Source organism: Sciurus carolinensis, chromosome 8 (assembly GCF_902686445.1).
Source record: "Sciurus carolinensis chromosome 8, mSciCar1.2, whole genome shotgun sequence".
Taxonomy (NCBI): domain Eukaryota; kingdom Metazoa; phylum Chordata; class Mammalia; order Rodentia; family Sciuridae; genus Sciurus; species Sciurus carolinensis.
This window is the reverse complement of record NC_062220.1, coordinates 135,435,550-135,454,590: the sequence shown is the minus strand read 5'-3', so window position 1 is coordinate 135,454,590 and position 19,041 is coordinate 135,435,550. Positions and strand designations below refer to the sequence as shown.

Sequence of the window (19,041 nt, the reverse complement as noted above, 5' to 3'; positions counted from 1 at the left end):
TCAGCTACATGAATTGTAAAGCCAGTCACAGCTTCATTGTTCTGTGACAGCAATGTTTAAACCACCATCCCCCCCCATCAAAATAGAAAAGAAACAAAACGAGACCATTGAAAGAAGTGGAGAAGTCCCTACTGTGCTAATGAAGGGTGCCAAGTGGGGACAGGCATGGCCTATAGGAGAGGCCCCCAGCCCAGGACCATGGACAGCAGCCAGCAGGGTCAGGGGGCTCCCCACAGAAATCCATTGCTCGAGCTACCCCCACGACAAAGGGAACAGAAAATGGGACCTCAGATTTGAAACGAGTTCTTATTTGCTTGTGGGGGATGGAATGACGAAGAGAAGCTTCCAGAAAGGAATGGATTCAATCTGGAAGGTTACAGTCCCATGAGCTTCAGCCCCTATGGCTCCCAGACCCCCACCCTCTGAGAGCCAGCAGAGCCACCAGGACGGAGGCCGGGAGGTGGTGTACAGCCCTGGTCTCATTATGCAGCGAGCTACCTAAGCGATGATCTCAGAGGCCTCCCTCGGCTCTGCGCGGACACACACACACACACACACACACACACACACACACACACACTGCCGTCTGCTGAAACCCGATATGAGGTCTTTTTTAAAATTTATTTCAAAGCCTCCCTCCCTCTCTCCCTTTCCCTCTCCTCACACACGCTCTGCAGTGAAGCTAATCAAAATCAATGGCTCCTTGGCAGCCGGAGGAAAGGGGTGGGGGAGAGAAAGGGAGGGTTGGTGCCAGTCTTTTGCACACTGTGGAAATATTTAAAAAAAAAAAAAAAAACCCAGCCCACTATCTCATGCAATCCAAGTAATGTAACAGGAGAGACGGTGGAGACCATATATACATATAGATCATGCTTCAATTTCCTAATACAAAGGTCCATCAAGAAGTCAAATCTCATATAAAAACAAGCATTAAAAACAACCCCTTGTCAAAAGTCGGGGCAGTCGAGAAGTGCACTCAAATTAATGATGTGCAAGAAAAGGCCAGGATTCAATAAATACACCGTTTCTGATAATGCATGAGACTATGTACAAGGGACTTGGCTGTAAAGCTCCTTCCGGAGGCCCCGGGTGCCTGCTTCTCCAGCAGTGTGGCTTCATTGAAACTGAAATCGCCCCCAGTGCCAACCCCAGCGTTTGGAGTCTGGGTCCTCCAAGGGAAATGTCGTCAGCTAGGCGGCAAGTCAGGGTCAGAAAAAAAAAAAAGGGATCCTCTGACTTTTCACCCTTTCCCCAGATCTACAGGGTCAGCATGTCCCCACTGCTGTCTTGAAGGTACAGCCTTCAAGAAGCAGAGAACTGAATGCACACGACTGTCGTATTGGAACCCAGTCCCAGAAAATGGATGTGCTAGGATTCTGGTCTCTGGCTAGGAAAGGCGGGAAATACAAGCAGAAACTCTTTGATGCCGTCCCAGTGAATCTGCCCTCTCCGAGTTCCTGGCTGGGTGGGGATGTCACCTTCTGTCCTCTGCAGCCCTTGTTGCTCTCCAGTCCCCTGCACACATCTGCTGGGGGAAGGTTTGAGTGCTGAGGGAAACAAGTTTTCCAGAAACCAGCCTGCTTGCTTTGCTTTGCTGAGATCAGCGCTGGGGGTGTGGACGAGGGGAGCGCCCCTCCCCTTGAGCAGTTCTGGATTGCTTCTTTCTTTAAAGGGCTCTTTAGAGAAGCATAAGGCATGGGTTTAAAAATCAAGAAGAAAGGAACCCAGCTCTCAGCTTCAGCAACCCTGACAAAGCCATGTGGTCTGAAGGACCTGGTGGTAATCTTCAGCCAGGCATGGGGTGGGGGGTCCCTCCAGCCCCGGGTACCTTAACAACGACAGATCCTGATGCTGGCTTCTCAGAACTGCAGGGTGTCTGCTGATCAGCCCATCGGAGCCCCATCTCTAGGTGACCTGCAGATCCAGCCTTGAAGAATGACTGAGTCTGCATTCACCATGTCGGCCATGACAGGTACAGAGCAGGTGAGAGTGTGTGACTCTACCCGCATTGGGGAATAATACCTGTTTTTGTTGGATCTTTTTAAAAAATGAAAGCAAAATGTAATCACAGCTCCCTGGAGAGTCTTTGCAGCCAAGTCTCAGTCCAGCATACATCTTTTTTTAGCCCTTCTAGAAACTTCTGAAAATAGTAGCTTATCCAGGGGAGGAGGTGGGGGGAGAATCAGGTCTCTGACAATCAGGGAGATGCTGGTACATTTCATTTAAATGACCCACTCCCTCCCCCAATGTCCCTTGCTTATAAATCACCCTCAACCAGAAACCTAGCCATTTCTTGGCTCTTAAATCCATAAAATCTAAGCCCTGAAATCCCCCTGGAGAGTGGGGGAGGCCAGGGGCTGAACTCCCAGGATCCTTCTGTGGGAGTGGAAGGGACAGCCACCAAGTCACACCTGAGGCCTCCCAGGCAGGCGGTGATCAATGGCGTTCCCTCCCCTCCTCCCTCCTGGACCCCAGACTCTGCCCCCTCGCACCTCTGGGTATTCGTGCCCCCACGTGGAAAAAAGAGAAGAGACTCTCAGGTGGCACTTTTGCAACTCAACCCTTTAAAACAAACAAACAAACAAAATCCAAAACAGCAAAATAGAAATCTCTCTCGTCCCCTGGCCTTCCAGGTCTGTCTGCAGATGACCGCTGAAGAACCAGAAAGAACTCGCTTAGCACCAGCAAAATCAAAGTGAAGCACCAGAGACACCGGATTGGCAAGGGGGAGGAAAAAAAAACAACAACACATCCCATTTCTCTGGCGGCGACAGTGGGATCTGGCGACAGGGACAGAGAGAGGCTAGGACGCATCAAGAAATGGGGGTATCCCAGAGTGCCCCTACAAAACCGGGCCCCAGTCTATGCCCAGGTGTTTGGAGACGGCTGAGGCTAATTCCCACCAGTCTTAAGCAGATTTCCTAGATACACAGCAGCAGGCATCTCTCTTCTGGTGCCCCAGACATTACAAAGTATCAAGTTCACATCCGAGGTGTCAGGGGGAGGGGACCACGTCCTAGACAAGGCATGCACTGATACGTAATATTCATATTTTCTCTCTTTTTTTGTATATATAGAGCTATATCGTAAATAGCATTGGGGTGTCTGTTTCTGCAGCTGGGTTTCCCAAGGGCTCCCCCAGTCCCGATCCGTGTTCTTCTGTACTCCAGGTGCCGTCGTAGCCTCCACTTCCTTCTCGAAGCGCCAACCGCGGCATGTCAAGCTCTGGGCTCCCCCTCAGGAAATCGGGAACCAGCTTTCTCCAAGGACACAGGGTTTCGCCAACCTGCAGAAATCAAGATTTGTATTTCGTCAGTGCAGACAGCTGCCGGGGGTGACGTCAGCGCCGCGGGTTTCTGCATAGGCGGCCCCAGATGTCGAGGGGGGGAGGGGAGCTGCTCCAGGGGAAGCCGGGATTTGGGGAGAAATGTTCCCCCCAAACTAGGCGTGGGGTTCCTCTCCACCCGCCGGAAGCTCTGCCCACATCGCAGCCTTCCCCAAACAGACGTTTTGCACGCACACACCCGCCTCTCTGTTTGCAGACCTGGGTGTTTGCATTGGCATCTTTTGAAAATTTTTTAAAAATAAAAAATCTAGAGCTACGATGCCTCTTCGGCTTCTCAATCTTAGGAACAGGACCTTCATCTGTTCACTGCCTAGATTCCTTTTCCAGGCAGGGCTGTGGAGACTCTGCATGCTCATTCATCCATTCCTGAATGTGCCTACCCCATGTCATAATTTTGGCCCTTGAGGGGCTCAGAGGCCAACAAGGAGATGGGGAGAAATTGATAATATGATCTTGTGTGGAGAGCAGGTGCCTGGGGAGACCCGGGAGAGGCAGCTCATGAGGGAGAAGGGGAGTCAGAGAAGTTCCCCAGAGAAAAAGGCAGGTCCCTACTGAGAATTGAAGAGTGTCAAGAAACTCACCTGGAAAAGAAAACGGGCACTCCAAGCAAGGCGGGAAAACCAGAACATACCCAAGACCATGGAAAAATATATATCCACAAGAACTTGTACACAGATGTTCACAGCAGCATTGCACAATCTCCAAAAAGTGGGAACAACCCAAACATCCATAAACTAATGAATGGATAAGCACAATGTGGTCTGTCCACGCAAAGGAATATTACTTGGCCATAAAAAAGGAACGAGGCACTACTGATACTTTCTCCACCGATGGATATGAACCTTGAGAACATCATGCCAAGTGAAAGAAGCCAGATGCAGAAGGATAAATCCTGTGTGATTCCATTTATATGAAATGTCCACAACAGACAAAGCTTTACAGACAGCAAGTGGAATGGTGGCTGCTTAGGGCTGAGGGGAACGGGGTGAGTGAGGAGTGACTGCCGATGGGGATGGGGCTTCTTTTAGGGAAATGGAAAATATCCAGAGTCGATGGTGGGGCTGGTGGCACAACTCTGGGAACACACTAAGAGTCACTGACTTGCACACCTTAAAAGGGTGGATTTGGAGCTGGGGATACGGCTCTGTGGTGGAGCACTTGCCTAACACGCATGAAGTCCTGGGTTTGATCCCTAGCACTGCAAAAAAAAAAAAAAAAAAAAGGAAATTTTATGGTTATAAATTATGGGGAGATAAAAAAATTTCACACACTACCCTGAAGCAGGTGGTATAAACTCCATGAGTAACACAGACTTCCCGGGTAGAAAAAGCCCCCTCTTGTTGGTTTGGACCAACAGTCCCAACAGGTTCCTCTGGCCCCTGGCTTCCTGCTGGCTTTGGCCAATAGGAGTCACAAGTGGGAAGTGAGACCCTGGCTGTTCACTCGCTGACTCTCTTCCTGGGTCACAGATTGACCACGGCATCTGTCAGTCAGCTACCGCCCCCTCCTAGCTCCAGGTCTGGTTCCCCCAAGAGGTAGCAGCTCCCCTCTGTTGCCACCCCTGGGTGCTGCATTATCCCCAACGGGTGTCCTGAACCCTGCCCACGTCTTTCCCCTCGAACCCTGGCTAAACTGTCTCTGATGATTCCATTCGGGGCCATCTCTGCCTCCAACTTGGACACTGACTAATCCATCTGACTGCAGGAAAGAGGTGAATCATAAACACCTGGTCCCCACGCCCGCATTAGCTGACAGTCACAAGGATCCAAATCAGTGGCTTGGGAACTTTTGCTACTGAACCGCTCAGGTGGAGGTCAAAGACCTGCCAGCAAGTCCCCTCTCCAGTTCCCCTTCTACCCCTTGAGGACAAGCACCACAAGACTCCTGCGTCCTGCGGAGTCACCCTCCCGTTTTCAAAGAATGCTCAGAGACATCAGTTAATACAATGGATAGACACATGTGACCTAGTTTATGAAAACCAGCTTTGGCAGCCACCTAAAAATCTCACCTAGTTGCTTTCCAGCCACAAATCTACAGAATGAGAGTCAGTGGAACCTCAGCATGGCCTCTGACGTCTCTACTGCCCGATGCACAGGTACAGAGAAAGGAGGGATGGAGGGAGAGGAAGGAATGTTTACTGAGCACCTATTACGTGCCATCGAGTATGTCGGCTGTGTGCGGAGCATTGTTCTCTTCACTAGAGAAGTCAGGTGTCTGCCCTCAATGTGCTTCCAGTCTTACTGGGGAAGACATGACAAGCCAGAGGCCAGTACTACAGAGGACCAGTGTTGGCAGCCCAAAGTCAGGATGGGGTTGCATTCGGCAAGAAAGCTTCCGAGAGGATGCAGGATTTGCACTGGACCTTGAAGATATGCAAATGTATTTTCCCCATATTTGGAAGAAGGAGGGATCATTTAGGTGGGGGAGGGACCAAGCAAGGCGAGGTAGGAACAAGCCTGCTCAGAGGACCATGATGAGCAAGGACCTGCCTCAGAAAGTCGGAGGAACTGAAGTTGTGTTGGATAGTTCACTGAAGACAAATAATGATGGAAAAATAACAATGGTCTCAGCAGAGGAGATATTTTTAAAGCTACGATCTACTACAGTCCCCAAAGTAACAGCATTTGCATACAAAACGAGGTGAGACCAGCAATTGATTTTGATTTCCCAACCTGTAAGTCATTAATCCTACAGTCAGTCTGTCTAAAGATTTCCTGAGGGTGTTAGTCACCTTTCTGTTACTGTAACAAAATACCTGAGATAACAAACTTATAAAGAGGAAAGGTTCATTTTGGCTCACAGATTTGCAGGTTTCGGTTCATGATCGATTAGCCCCATCACTTTGGGCCTGTGGCAAGGTGGGGAAAGTGTGATGGAACAAAACAGATCATCTCATGGTGGTCGGGAAGCAAAAGAGAGGAAGAAGAAGGGACTAGGGCCCCAGGGTCCCCTTCCAGGGTACACCTCCAATGACCAGAACACCTCTCTCTAGGCCCCACCTCTTAAAGGTTTCAGCACTTCCTAATGGCACTGCAGGCTGGGGATCAAGACTTTAACACAAGGACCTTTGGGGGGCATTTATCCCAAACAGTCCTGGGCTACTAACTGGACAAACTCTAGAGCCCATTTACTGTTGGTAACGGGCAGGTCAAACATGAGCCTGGGAACCACCTCTGCTCAGCACTTTGAGCATGTGTTCTCACCCTGTGGACACCATGTCACCCTCTCCCACCAAGAGTGGGCATGTGCAGGTCTTTAGGAGGGATCTCAAGGTACATACCCTGGGCCGGGGATCTCGCCCACAGAACTAGTCACAAGAACGTGCCCAGGAGTTTCCTTCTAGCTTGATCTGCAACCACAGCAATTTGGAACAACCCATGAGTTCCTCAGTAGGAGTCTGGATTGACCAGTTAAACGTGCAGAGGAGAACCAGGCATGGCTGTAATCCCAGCAGCTCAGGAGGCTGAGGCAGGAGGATCGTGAGTTCAAAGCCAGCCTCAGCAAAATCGAGGCACTAGGCAACTCAGCGAGACCCTGTCTCTAAATAAAATACAAAATAGGGCTGGGGATGTGGTTCAGTGGTCGAGTGCCCCTGAGTTCAGTCCCCAGTACTACCACCATCCCCCCAAAAAACATGCATAGTAGGAAGACAGATCTAAACATGCTGAGACAGGACCTGGCTGATTCCTAACTGCAAAGAGTAAATGACTAAAGAGCATGATCCCCAATTTCTTTTCCTTTAATGAGTGTGTGTGTGTGTGTGTTTACACTATCTCCATCCCCACCCCAACATACACAGACTCCCTTATTCGGAATGCTTGAGACCAAGTGTTTTGGAGTTCAGATTTTGTTTTGAGATTCTGGAATATCTGCATATACATACTGAAATGTCTTAGAGCTGGGAACCCACGTCCAAACTCAAAATTCATTTCGTACAATATTTTTAGTGCATCTACATTTTCACGGCAACCTGTCGCATGAGGACAGGTCAAGAGTTCTCCTGTGTTGTCATGCTGGTGCTCAAAACAGTTTAGATTTTGGAGAACTTTGGATTTCAGATTCTCAGAGTAGGAATGCTCAGCCTTTACATGTAGATATATATGTATAGAGAGAGATGTAGGGATATGTGCATATATGCTTATGTCTATATAAACTTGACAGAAAGGCAAGATAGCGTGATGGTAAAGAACACAGACTCAGGTTAAATGCCTCAACTGAAATCCTGACTCAGACACTTGAAAGCTGTGTGACCTTGGGTCAGTTATTTAACCTCTCTGGGCCTTGGTTTCCTTAGAAAAGGAAGAGAGTAAGAGTGCTACTCTTCACAGTGCCGAGGTAAGGACTGAAAGTAGTAATATGCGCAAGACACTCAGAAGCAATGACACACAGTCAGGTCTGCATTTATTATTATTATTGTTATCCTTGTCATTTACCCTCAGGGAGTGGATTTGGGGACAGTAAAAGAGCACCTGCTGTGTGTTATATACTTTACCTCTGCATTATTGTGTGAGTGTGTGTGTGTGTGTGTGTGTGTGTGTGTGTGTGGTTTTCTTTCTTTTTTTCTTTTTTTTACAAGTAGTCATTGTACAATTTAAAATTGTTTTTAAACATCGATCCACCAGTCCCCATGAGCCACGGCTCTGCTCCTGGGATAGGTTGCCCTCAAACTTGGCTCATAAAGAACTTTCTCAGATGCTGACTCACAACCAAAGCTCAGGACTGCAGAGATGCATGAATCGTCTTGGAAAAACGTTCCTGTTTCCACTTTTCACCCGGGATGCCGCGGTTACCTGGGAAGTCCCCTCCCTCCTACATCCAAGAAGAGTCAGGACTCTTGGATTCCCTGCTAAGTGGCCCCATTTTAAAATTTTTTTAAAAAAATATCTTTTTTTGCTCTTGTTATTTGCTCAAGTGGTTAATCACACAGTCAAGCAACATAAAAGAATATAAAGGTCTCCTTGGCTCCCTCCCAAACCCGCCCACCTGCCCAGAGGCAGCAGCTGTGAACAGCTGGTTGTTCAGCCTCTGAAGGTATTTTCTGCCCACTTATAGACACGGTGTCCTCTTTTCTTTTTCCTACCCTTCTTGTCCCCGGATCCCAGCACAGTGCCTGACACACAGTAGATGCTGCATTTCACGCCTGTTGAGTGTCGGTGAAGGAGTCAGTGAGTGAGCACAGGTGGCCGCTGCCAGTCTTCCGTCCCTGATTCCCGCAGGCTGACCTCAGCTGGGACTTGGGGCAGTTCCAGCAATCCCGGTGCCTAAGACCTGGGGGAAAGCTGCCCGTGCAGAGTCCTCCTAGCGGGAAGATTGCTCTAGTTTAGGTAAGGGACACTCATGCTGGCCAGTCAGGAAACCAGGGAGACTGTGCTAAGGGGACTGAAAAAAGCAGATGGCGTTTGGGTGTTGGAGGAAGGAAGAGCCCCTTCCGCAGCCTCTGGAGGAAGCATTTGCTACACTTCAGTTCCTACTAGCAGTACATGGTCATCAACGCTATCGCTGGATAGAATTGGTCCCCTTAAGTCCATGGAGGGACTCAAGGACTCACAGCTGCTACCCACTACAAGGTGGCAGCTGGTGGGCCTTGAATGTCAGGCTAACTCGACTTTCAGAGGAGTCGGCCCTGAGAGTCGGGAAGAAGTAGCTCAGCACAGAGCAGAACCCAGTTAACATGGGCAGAGGCTTCTCGAAGCAAACCCTGGTCTCCAAAGGCCCTCTGGCCCCTCTGCAGCCCCAGCTACCCCCTGCGCCAGCCTGGAAGACTCTGGGAATTTGACCTTCCAAGCGCCCCCTGTGACCTGGTTCACACCATTTGGAAAATGGTGGCTGGGGAGGGGACCCAAGAGTAAGTCATGGTCCATCCACGTGGCCATTCACAAGGGTGAAGAAAAGCTTTCTGCGTTGACTCGGGACCATCTCCACAACCCACTTTCACTGGGGGAAAGGGCAGGAGAAGCAGATGAAGGCCCGGGTGTGAGAACTTCAGAGAGGACCCCCGGGTGGCTGTGCGCACCCAGGAAGGTCCGGTAGGGGATCCCTGAAACCAGAGGTCAGGAAGGAAAGGCACTGAGCCCCGCCAAACGCACCTGGAGGTCTGGGATACCTGGAGCGTTTGTCTCATCAAGAAAAACTGGAAATACGGGTTTCTACACAAGACTGCCTGATTTTTAAGTATCCGAGGAAAAGAAAAGAAAAAAAAAAACAAAATAAGTCAAATCCGATTCAAGCCACAGTCATCTGAGAAATGAGTGGTTTCAACCGCAGCCCGAGACACCGGGGCCTCTAAGGTCAGCTCCTCTTCCCAAGCCTCTGGGCCTCAGTTTCCCTATCTGCCCACTGAGGGGGCTGGGTTAGACGGGCCCTCATGTCCTTTCTAGCTCTGGCTTTGTTTCTAGAAGAGTGACCTTTTGGTGGCCCAGATCTTGAGAACTGGACCAAAACCGTGGTTGGTAGTAGACGGAAGCAGAACCCAGTTTGAAGTGACATCAGCCCATTTGGTTGGTGTCATTTATGGGATTCCCGAACTGCCCACATTCCTGCACTCAGTGGTCGGGGACTGCCGGCTCCATGCCAGTCCCCATGCCCCCAGACTCAGGGACACAGTGAGGGACTAAAGAGACGTGGTGACTGCATCCTTGCAGGGCTGAGAGACCTGTGCTGTCCAGGACGGGAGCCCCGTCCTGGGGTAATGGCCGAGTAAGAGGTCCATCCAAGCGAGGGCACTCCATGCACCCGTTCTCCCGGCCCCAGGGGTGACTCCAGCAGGCTACTGGCCGGTCACAATGCGGGGAGGCAGAAGTAGCATCTGCTTTAAGCAGGAGGCTCAGCAAAGCTCCCAGAGCTCCTCTCCATGCCATGAATATGGCCCCATGAGCTCAACCTAAAACCACCAAGGCCCAACCCAAGTCCCAAGCTGTCACTCAACATCCTCAGAACGTCTGTGGCATGGCTGGTGCGCACTGACCAGACCTTGGCAAGCTTCCGTACCCTGGGAGCTCACGGCCAATCACAGAAGTGAACAGGGCCAGGTCTTACGAAGCCCAGCCGGGTTCTTTAGGACCAGCCCCCTCCAATGCACTATTGGGATTCCCAGTTTCCAGGGGAAGAAGCTGAGGCTCAGGAGGTAAAGGGACTCGCCCAAGGTCACACCGCTAGTAAATGGCAGATGGAGGCCGTTATCTGATGGAGCATAAAATTGGGGTGAATAAAATAAACAGTTACCAGTGGGTAAGGTTTCCGACTCAAGGTTTAGGTTCCATGGTCTGCCCACCATCTTTGAAGTCCAGGAGGTCTTTGAAAACAGTACCTCCTCTTGAATCTATCCCAGTGACCCACTCTCTGAAGACCTTCCCCTCAAGAGCCACTGGAAGTCCCCTCAGAATCAGTATGGCAGCATCTTAGAAGGACTTCGCCAATCCAAATGCCCAACAATAGTGGACATAAATGTTGAAATAACCAAATAGCACAAACTTTAAGAAGTGTGCTCAGAAAAATAAGTAAAGCCTAGAGAACTGTGTGCGAGATGGTCAGCACTCCAGGCCTGGCTGAGTCCCACCAAGTATGGATTGAAAACATTCAGAAAAATAACTGCATCTCTGCTAAACATATACAGACTTTTTGCATTGGGTATGATGAGTGATCTAGAATGAGTTAAAGAACACAGGATATGCATAGGTTACATCCAAAGACCACACCATTCTGCATGAGGGACTTGAGCAGGGTGGATGTCAATCACCAAGTGGATCCTGGAACCAATCCCCTGCAGATACTGGGGACAACAATATGTTGCAAAAGTCAGTTTGCAGATAATATATTTATCTATCTACTAAAGTACTAATCCGATTTTTTAAATGGAAAGAAATACACTAGTAGATAGTGAGATGAAACCAATCGCAACAATTTTCTTCTAAACTCTGAGCGTAGATCTTTATTAAAAGAATTCTGAGTTGCCTGTGGGTACAGCACAGTGGTAGAGCACTTGCCTAACGTGTATCGTCCAACATTCCCAGCACCACAAAAAAAGAGAGGGAGATGGAGCAGAGAATCATAAGTGCATGTACATCTTTTATTGATATGATTTCAAAGTAGAAATTGTTTCTCAAACAGAAGTGTTTTTTTTTTTTTTTTTTTTAATTAGCAGTATTATGTTTTTGGTGCTGGGAGGGAACTCAGGGATTCACGCATGCTCATAAGAACCTTTTGTACCACTGAGCTGCATCCCCAGGCCAGGGTCGTGTTACTGTAAAAAGAAAAAAATCAAAAAGGGAAACCGCTTCCAGGAAACTGCTTTCTCATGAAACATTTTCACACTATCTAGTATATGCCATTTAAATAATACAAAATATAGCAGGGTGCGGTGGCGCCCGCCAGTAATCCCAATGGCACAGGAGGCTGAGGCAGGAAGATCATGAGTTCGAAGCCAGCCTCAGCAACTTAGCGAGGCCCTAAGCAACTTCGGGAGACCCTGTCTCTAAACAAAATACAAAAGAGGGCTGGGGGGGTGGCTCAGTGGTTAAGTGCCCCTGGGTTCAATGCCCAGTACCAAAATAAATAAATAGAACAAAATACAGTCTAATACAGTATTTATCCCATTTAACACTGCAACCTCCAGAGAATGAGTCCAGTAAAGCTGCAGACTAACAGATTTCCTCTTTGGTTTGTTAACTCTCCAATGTCTGCTTCGGGGATTTGGAAGTTTTTAGGGAGCCTCTCCCAGGAATGGAGCTCCAGGAAGCCCCTTCATCCAGCCTGAAGAGAGCGCACCACAGGGGAAAGGTACCAGCGTCCCAGGCAGACAGTCCCTGGTACCATCAGGTGGCAATCATAAAATTGCACCATGGAGGGTCAACTTGGAGCCAATGGAAAGCCTCAAGCTCTTCGGCCATTACACAGGGCAGGGGATTGAAATCTTCTATTCTCAGACCCTCTGCTCAAAGCTGGACCCCCTTTCTCTGGAGGCAAGACTACAATTTTCTTCTATTCAACATTTTCCAAAGAGTTGATGATGAACTTGTAAATTTCTTTTTTTGTTCTCAAGAAAGAAGTTACTTTTAAAAAGAATATTACATATTAAGTTTTCCAGAGCAATTTAAGTCTCTGACCCAGGGAGCAAAGGTTCATGGGAGCAGAGCGCTGTGAGGCAGCCATCTTGGAGAAGCCAATTTTTCTCTTTGTAGGAGGGTTAAAGGATTTCCTTCTTTTCTGTTCATCCAGCAGTAATTGAAGGATGCATTTGACTGATGTGGGCCAAAACAGAGATCCCCGACTGAACAGCAGGGGCACCAGTTTAGAGCAGAAAGGTGCAGAGGTCGGGACTTGTTCATCTCTGCATCCTGTATCTTAGCCCAGCTCAGCCACCAAGCTACACTGCTTGCCCTTCTGTTCCTCGAATACACCACGCAGGGTACTGGACTTGTTATGGTTCTATGACATCTTTCTTCCAGGTCTAGCCATAGCTCCTTCTTGCCATCCAAGATCACTATTTCCTGGGCTCCCCCCCAAGGTGGTACTTGCCCAAGCACTCAGCACGTGCTCCATCACATTATCATCATGGATCACCTTCGGAGCCCTCAGAATTTCCTGAGATGATCTCTGGGTTACCTTGCATAATCCAAAGATGGCCTCAACAGTATTTCCTGTTCCACAGGCTGTTCTAGAACCTTGGCACTCTCCATGGCCAGGAGTCAGATCCCTCGCCTTGAATCTGGCCTGGCTCACGACTTGCTTCTAACCTCAGTGATTCCCAAAGCTGCATCAGAGAAGCACAGCAGCTTTCACCTGGTTTCCCTGGTCACTGATTCTTGAGGCTCTGAATCACCGTGTCAGAATCCAATCTTAAGGGCCACCATGCTGTGAGGAAGTCCAGATTACAAGAGGCTCTGATTGACAGCACCAGCTGTCTCCCAGCAACAACAGCCAGACATGTAAATGAAGTTGCCACCCAGTCCCAAGCCCAGCCCCCCAGTCATTCTGCAGCTAGAACAAATCACACTCTGGAACCCCCCACACTACATCCTGACCAGATTCCCAGCCCGCAGCATGTATGAGCATAATAAAGTAACTGTTCAAAGTCACTGTATTTTGGAGTAATTTATTATACAACAGTAAACAGAACAAGATCTATGTACTAATTACTTCTCTTTCCACTAAAATACAAGTTCCATGGAGCAGGCCTTCTATATCTTGGTCCTTTCTGTATCTACGGTGTCTTGCATACAATAGGCTCTCATTAACTAATAGTTGAGAGATGGGGGTGTAGCTCAGTGGTGGAGCACCAGCCTAGCATGCTGAGACCCTGGGTTAGGTCTCCAGAACCGCAATAATAATAGTTGAATATTAATAGTTGAGGAAAAGCAAGAAGCTGATTTTGGAGAAAAATAACTAACTTTGGGCCAAGGATGATAGAGCTCGTCTATCATGCACAAAGCCCAGGGCTGGGGGCGGGTCCATTCTCTGCAGGGGGCGGGGACAGGCCCAGGGCTGGGGGCGGGCCCATTCTCTGCAGGGGGCGGGGACAGGCCCAGGGCTGGGGGCGGGCCCATTCTCTGAAGGGGGCGGGGACAGGCCCAGGGCTGGGGGCGGGCCCATTCTCTGCAGGGGGCGGGGACAGAAGACGGTCTTGCATAGTTTCTAAGCGATTTGTTTTTTCAGCTCATAGTTGTGCACCAGTGGCAAAGAAGTCACCAAGGGCTGGGGACACTATGGGGTGCTCAGTGCTCCTCTGAAACCCTATCACGCAAACACCAGTGGGAAACAACAGTCAGGCCCTTCCCTGCCTCCCGAGGTGGGTCTGAAAAGCTGCCTTTTCAAAACCTAGCGGAGAGATGGCCAGATCCACCCAGCCCACATCCAAGGGCGTATTTAATTATCCCTCAGTGGGGCTGTTTTTACATCCACAGCCCAGTCACTTGTGCACTTGAGGCCTCTCACTAGGCAAGTGGATGATTCCAGACAGCGACCATGTGGCAGGAAGACTGCCAAGGGTCTTGCACATCTGGCCCCTTCCCGGGGGTGCCTCCCCAACAGCTGTCCTCCTCCTGCAGCCTGGCGCTCTCCCCTGGCCAAGCAGAAGCCCAAGCTTTCAAGCGCTAACAGTAATCCTGGCAGGGGTGCAGGGCTGGGAGGGAAGCCTGCGGGTCGCGCCTCCAGGTTTAACCACTTAATCCCCAAAGTACCTGCCAAGAACCAGTTAGCTTGTCTGGCTGGAGGGCCAGCCCTTCATTAATTCATTAAAGCAGGCTCCTGCCGGGCCCATTATCTTCCTTGCCACTGACCACGTCTCCTCTGGGGCCGCCAGAGTCCCCCTTTCTCCTTTTCCCCAGGTCCCAAGGCAGGGTCTGCCCACCCGGCCCCCTCTCCCGGGCAGATTCCTCGGCTCCATTCCCTCTGCCTCCCAAGGCACGTTCTCCCGCCCTCCTCCCACGCCTCCGCCCGCCAGCGGCTCACCATAAAGCTTCTTTTGTTCCTCTCCCGTATCTCTGAGCCGTGACTGGTTAAATCATACCCGTCCTCCTCCCGGCCTCCCCAGCCTGCGAGGGACTCCCCAGGCACCTTGAGAAAGGGAATCTCGCTCGTGCAGGAATTCACGGTACTACCTTCTCTTCCTGGCAGCCCCCAAGTCCTGTGGTAGGGGGCGAGTGAGGGTCCTGTGGTCCTCAAAGACAGAAATTTCAATTCCAGTTCCGAATCTGGGAGGGCTCAGGTGGATGCTCTCTGCCTCAGGTTCCCACTTGAAATCAGTAGGATGCCACCTACTCCTTTCAAGCTGAGTGAGCTAAGAACCAGGCACTGTACTGGACACTTTTAAATGGATGTTCTCTTATCTGCCAAAAAAACCCCTGGAAGAGTACAGTTCGAGTTTACAGAGAGAGATTCAGTGAAGCAATAGCTCTTTCTGGAGGCCACACTGCCTGCAAATAACTAGGTACTTACATTTTTTTGTTTGTTTGTTTTTAAGCAATACTAGGGGTCAACCTCAGGACCTCCCACATGCTCAGCAGGGTCTCTACCACTAAATGCCTCCCCCTGGCCTGGCTGGGCACTTAAATCCATTGATTCTGGTCCCTAAACCCATGCTTTAAACCATTATACCCCCCTAACCTGTCCAGCACCTGTTTCCTAAGAGGACAGAAGGGACACCAGCAATGATAACGGTAAAATGTTGACGACTTTGGGAAAGAAACATGTGAAATGCACAATTGTCCTGAGAGCTCACATTTATAGTCACTTCCTATGAGCCAAGCACTGTTCTGTCACTGCATATGGGTTCATTTGACCTATGTCTTAAGTACAGTTGCTATTTTGGACTGTTCCCATTTTACATATGGGAAAACTGAGTCTCACGTTTTAGTTTCTGTTGTTTTTAATGACGATTTTTGAGAACAGGCTCACAGTAGAGTTCCAGAACAAGTCTGTCGGACCTTTTGATACTGCCTACAGCAAACTCACCCTTAAACCCAAGAGATTTGGAAATGGTGGCCCCTGGCCTCTGTGGCAGACAGAAAGTCCCTGAGGCACCCAGGTAGGGTGTGAGCGTCCCCATTTCTCCACCAGTATAGGGAAAGTGGAGAGCACCCTACATTCAGCACAGAACTCAACAAATGATCTTTCTCCCGTGGATTTCCTTTCACTGCTACCTAATTTACTGCAACTGGGGAAAGATGGGGGGAAAAATTTCACAGTATCAGGAAGGCCGGAGTTGCACGCACTCTGAGGTCAGGATGTAGGCAGAAGGGAGAGAACCCCCTGCTGACCAGGAGCCCGAACATGGGGGGTGGTCCCTGGACCCAGCGCGCGGGCAGGGGGTGAGCTACAATCTACCAGTGTCGGAAGGGCGGGAGGGGACGGCCCTGGAGGAAAGCGGTGTGGGGTCACGGCGACCGAGGCAGGAGGACCCTGCAGGGCGTGGCTCCTGCGGACGCTCCAGCGGGGCACAGCAGGTGCTAGGAGAAGCCAGAGGTGGGTGTGGGGAGGACGTGGGCGCAGTCCCGGAACCGCACAGAACTAACTTCGGGACTGAAACAGTGAGGATGCGCAAGTAAACTCCACCGCGACACTTACCTGCCGGCCTCCTACACCTGCAGCCCTGGCGAACCTCTCGCCACCCGCCGGCAGCGAGGGCCGCACTTTCCCAAACTTCCCCACCGCGTCTGCGCGCAAGGAGCGCCCGGGGTTCGCCCTGCAGACTCGTCTTCGGTGACACCCACACCCCCATACGCTTGGGCCCTGGCCGGAGTCCTCCGCCTCCAGGGTGGGGCGCCCGACACCCCGCACCGCCCAGTCCCTGAATGGGACCGCTCCTGCGAGCCCACCTGTAACCCCAGAACCAAAGCCCCTTCCCCGCTGCTGTTCCACTTGCCTCCCTCCCATCTTTGCTTCTCTTTTTCCCAGTTGCGACTTGTTCTTCAATGTCTCTTTTTCTGCAGGTTCCCAACCTTCCTTTTCCTCCTCCTCTCCTGGCCTATTTTTTTTTTTTTTCTATTTCTCAAATCCCACGATTTGGTTTGGCCTTCAAAACTGTCGCTCGACTCCCCCTTTCTGTTCCCCGCACAAGATCCAAAATGTTGGTCGGGGCCCTGGGATTCCGCAGCCCCAGTCCGGCCCCTTCTGGCCTGGGTGGAGGAAGGCGGGGAGAAGCGGATGGGAGCTTCGGCGCCCGGGAGCTGCGAGGAGAGCGCCCCAAAGCGCGCGCTTCTCTTCGCCAGCGCCCGGGCTGCGCGGGCCCACGCGACATCTGTCGCCCGCGCTCCCGGCTCACACCCCGCGCACCCCCGCAGCTCCCCGGGCGTTGCCACCCCCCACGCTCCGGCTGCCGCCTCTCCCTGAGGGCGCAGACGCCCGGGCCTAGCCTGCGGGCGCTCCGCCAGCTTCCCAAGGTGTCTGTGCACGGTGGGGAAGAGCCCAGACCACAGAGCCGGGCATCCGTGGGCTGGGCATCCGTGGGCTGAGCATCCGGTGCTCACCCTTAATCTGCACCTTCTGCCCCTTGGCTCACCTGTGGTGGCCCTGCCTGATTCTCTCCACCCCCATTTTCTGCAGAGCTCTTTCCTTAAGAAAGACGATCCTTAACACTTTTGCCCCTCCTCCAAAGCCGGAGCACAGTGCCAGGCGCACAGCCAGTACTCAATAATTGCCCCCACGCCAAGGGCCTAGCACAGTTCTCTGACACCAAGCACACTAGGCACTCAGTACCCCTTCCACCCCTGCCCGGTGCCTACGAGCTCTCAAGACATCCCCACCCTGAACTGCCTAGTACTCAGAAGCTCAATAAATACTTTCTTATTAAAGCTTTTGGAGTTTCCCTAAGAACCTCATATTCCATCCAACTTCCTGGGCCTCTCCTTTTTACAGCTACAACCGTCTGGTGACAGGAGGCCAAGCTCCTTAAATTGGACACCTCTCCAGAGAAGGAGCGACTGAGTTGGCAGGGTGACCGAAAACTGCAAAGTGCCGGGGCCTTGGAGAGAAAGACCAAGCCAACCGCAAACCTAGAGGGGAAGGAAGTAGCCAGATGAGCTCGGGGTGAATAGGGATCCAGACTGGACAAGTGACACTTTCCAGACACTGGAAAGGTGATGGCCAGTAGAGGTGATGGAGACGGTGGCGACTTAGGTATGGCAAGGGCTTGGAAGGGGGCCCGGGACCTGTTTTGAAACCCCAATGCATAATAATCATTTGACGTGGCTTGTGATCACCTTTTTAGAGCAAGTACACTTTGCACTTGCGTTGTGTGTATACTTGTGGTGCTGGTGGGGATTCTGGAGGCTGAAGTCCTCCCAAGACCACCGCGCTGAAGAGTGGCAAGGCGCACATAAGAGCAAGAGATAGGGACAGAAACGGTGGGCCTTACACTTGTATGGAGGGATGGGGACTGGGTAGGAGAGGGTGACGAAGATCCTTGTGAGAGAGAGAAGAGAGTACAGGAAGAAAAAGAGGGTAAGAGAAGAAAGCCCAACTTGCCACTCTCCCGCTCCGGGTCTAGGCCCGCGTATGCAGTGCCCAGCTGCCGCGCCCTGGCTCTGCTTGCTCGATCGCTTGCGTACCTGTTGCTCGATCCGGCTGGGTCTCGGCTCTGGCCCCACCAAGAAGCCCCGCGTTCCTACAAGTTCCGCCTGCCGAGCAGCCAGGCCGCCAGCGCCGCCACCTGCGCGGCCGCGCACAGCCAGGGCCAGTAGGTGGGGAGCGCGCCGGGCGCCGGCGCCCTCGGGCTCCGCGCGCGGCGCCGCCACATGGTGCGCTGGTGCAGCTCGTCGCCGAGCGCCTTGAGCCGGGCGGCGGTGAGCTGCGCGGCGGAGGAGCGCAGACCCAGGCGGCCCGCGCTGCAGGCGCACACGGCCGGGGGGCCGCGGCCGCGGTGCAGGGGGCACGGGCACATGACCGCTCGCCTCTCTCCCTCCCCGCGCTCGGGCCGCCCCTCGCCTCCTCTGCCTCCGGCCTCTGCGCCCGCCGCCGCCGCGCTCCAGCCGCCGGGGGCCTCCCCTGGACACCAAGTTTCTCCTTGTGTTGTGCGTTTGTTGTGCTGACGGCGCTATTATTAATTAAAGTGTCACATGGTGGAGGGGGGCGGGGAGGGCGCGGGGAGGGGGGTTACATCATCCGGCCCCCGGGGGGGGGGGCTGCAGGCAGAAGAAACCAAGAGGTAACTTTTAACCCTAGCGGCGCCGGCAGCGAGAGGGCGCGCGATTGGGGAGAGCAGG

General features: G+C 51.7%; 1 protein-coding gene across 1 annotated transcript; it reads right to left on the bottom strand.

Annotated features, from left to right (window-relative positions):
• Window positions 1–806: 806 nt before the first annotated feature.
• On the bottom strand, window positions 807–18,833 carry Hrk (harakiri, BCL2 interacting protein). Its single transcript, XM_047561905.1, has 2 exons — window positions 18,388–18,833; window positions 807–3,286 (listed from the first exon to the last, which is right to left on the bottom strand). The coding sequence occupies exon 1, from the start codon at window positions 18,717–18,719 to the stop codon at window positions 18,444–18,446; it is 276 nt and encodes a 91-aa protein (XP_047417861.1). The 5' UTR covers window positions 18,720–18,833; the 3' UTR covers window positions 807–3,286; window positions 18,388–18,443.
• Between the last annotated feature and the right edge of the window lie 208 nt (window positions 18,834–19,041).

What these genes read in the sequence shown, in the direction of transcription:
- Hrk (XM_047561905.1), bottom strand. Translation starts at nt 18,719, where the DNA reads ATGTGCCCGTGCCCCCTGCACCGCGGCCGCGGCCCCCCGGCCGTGTGC.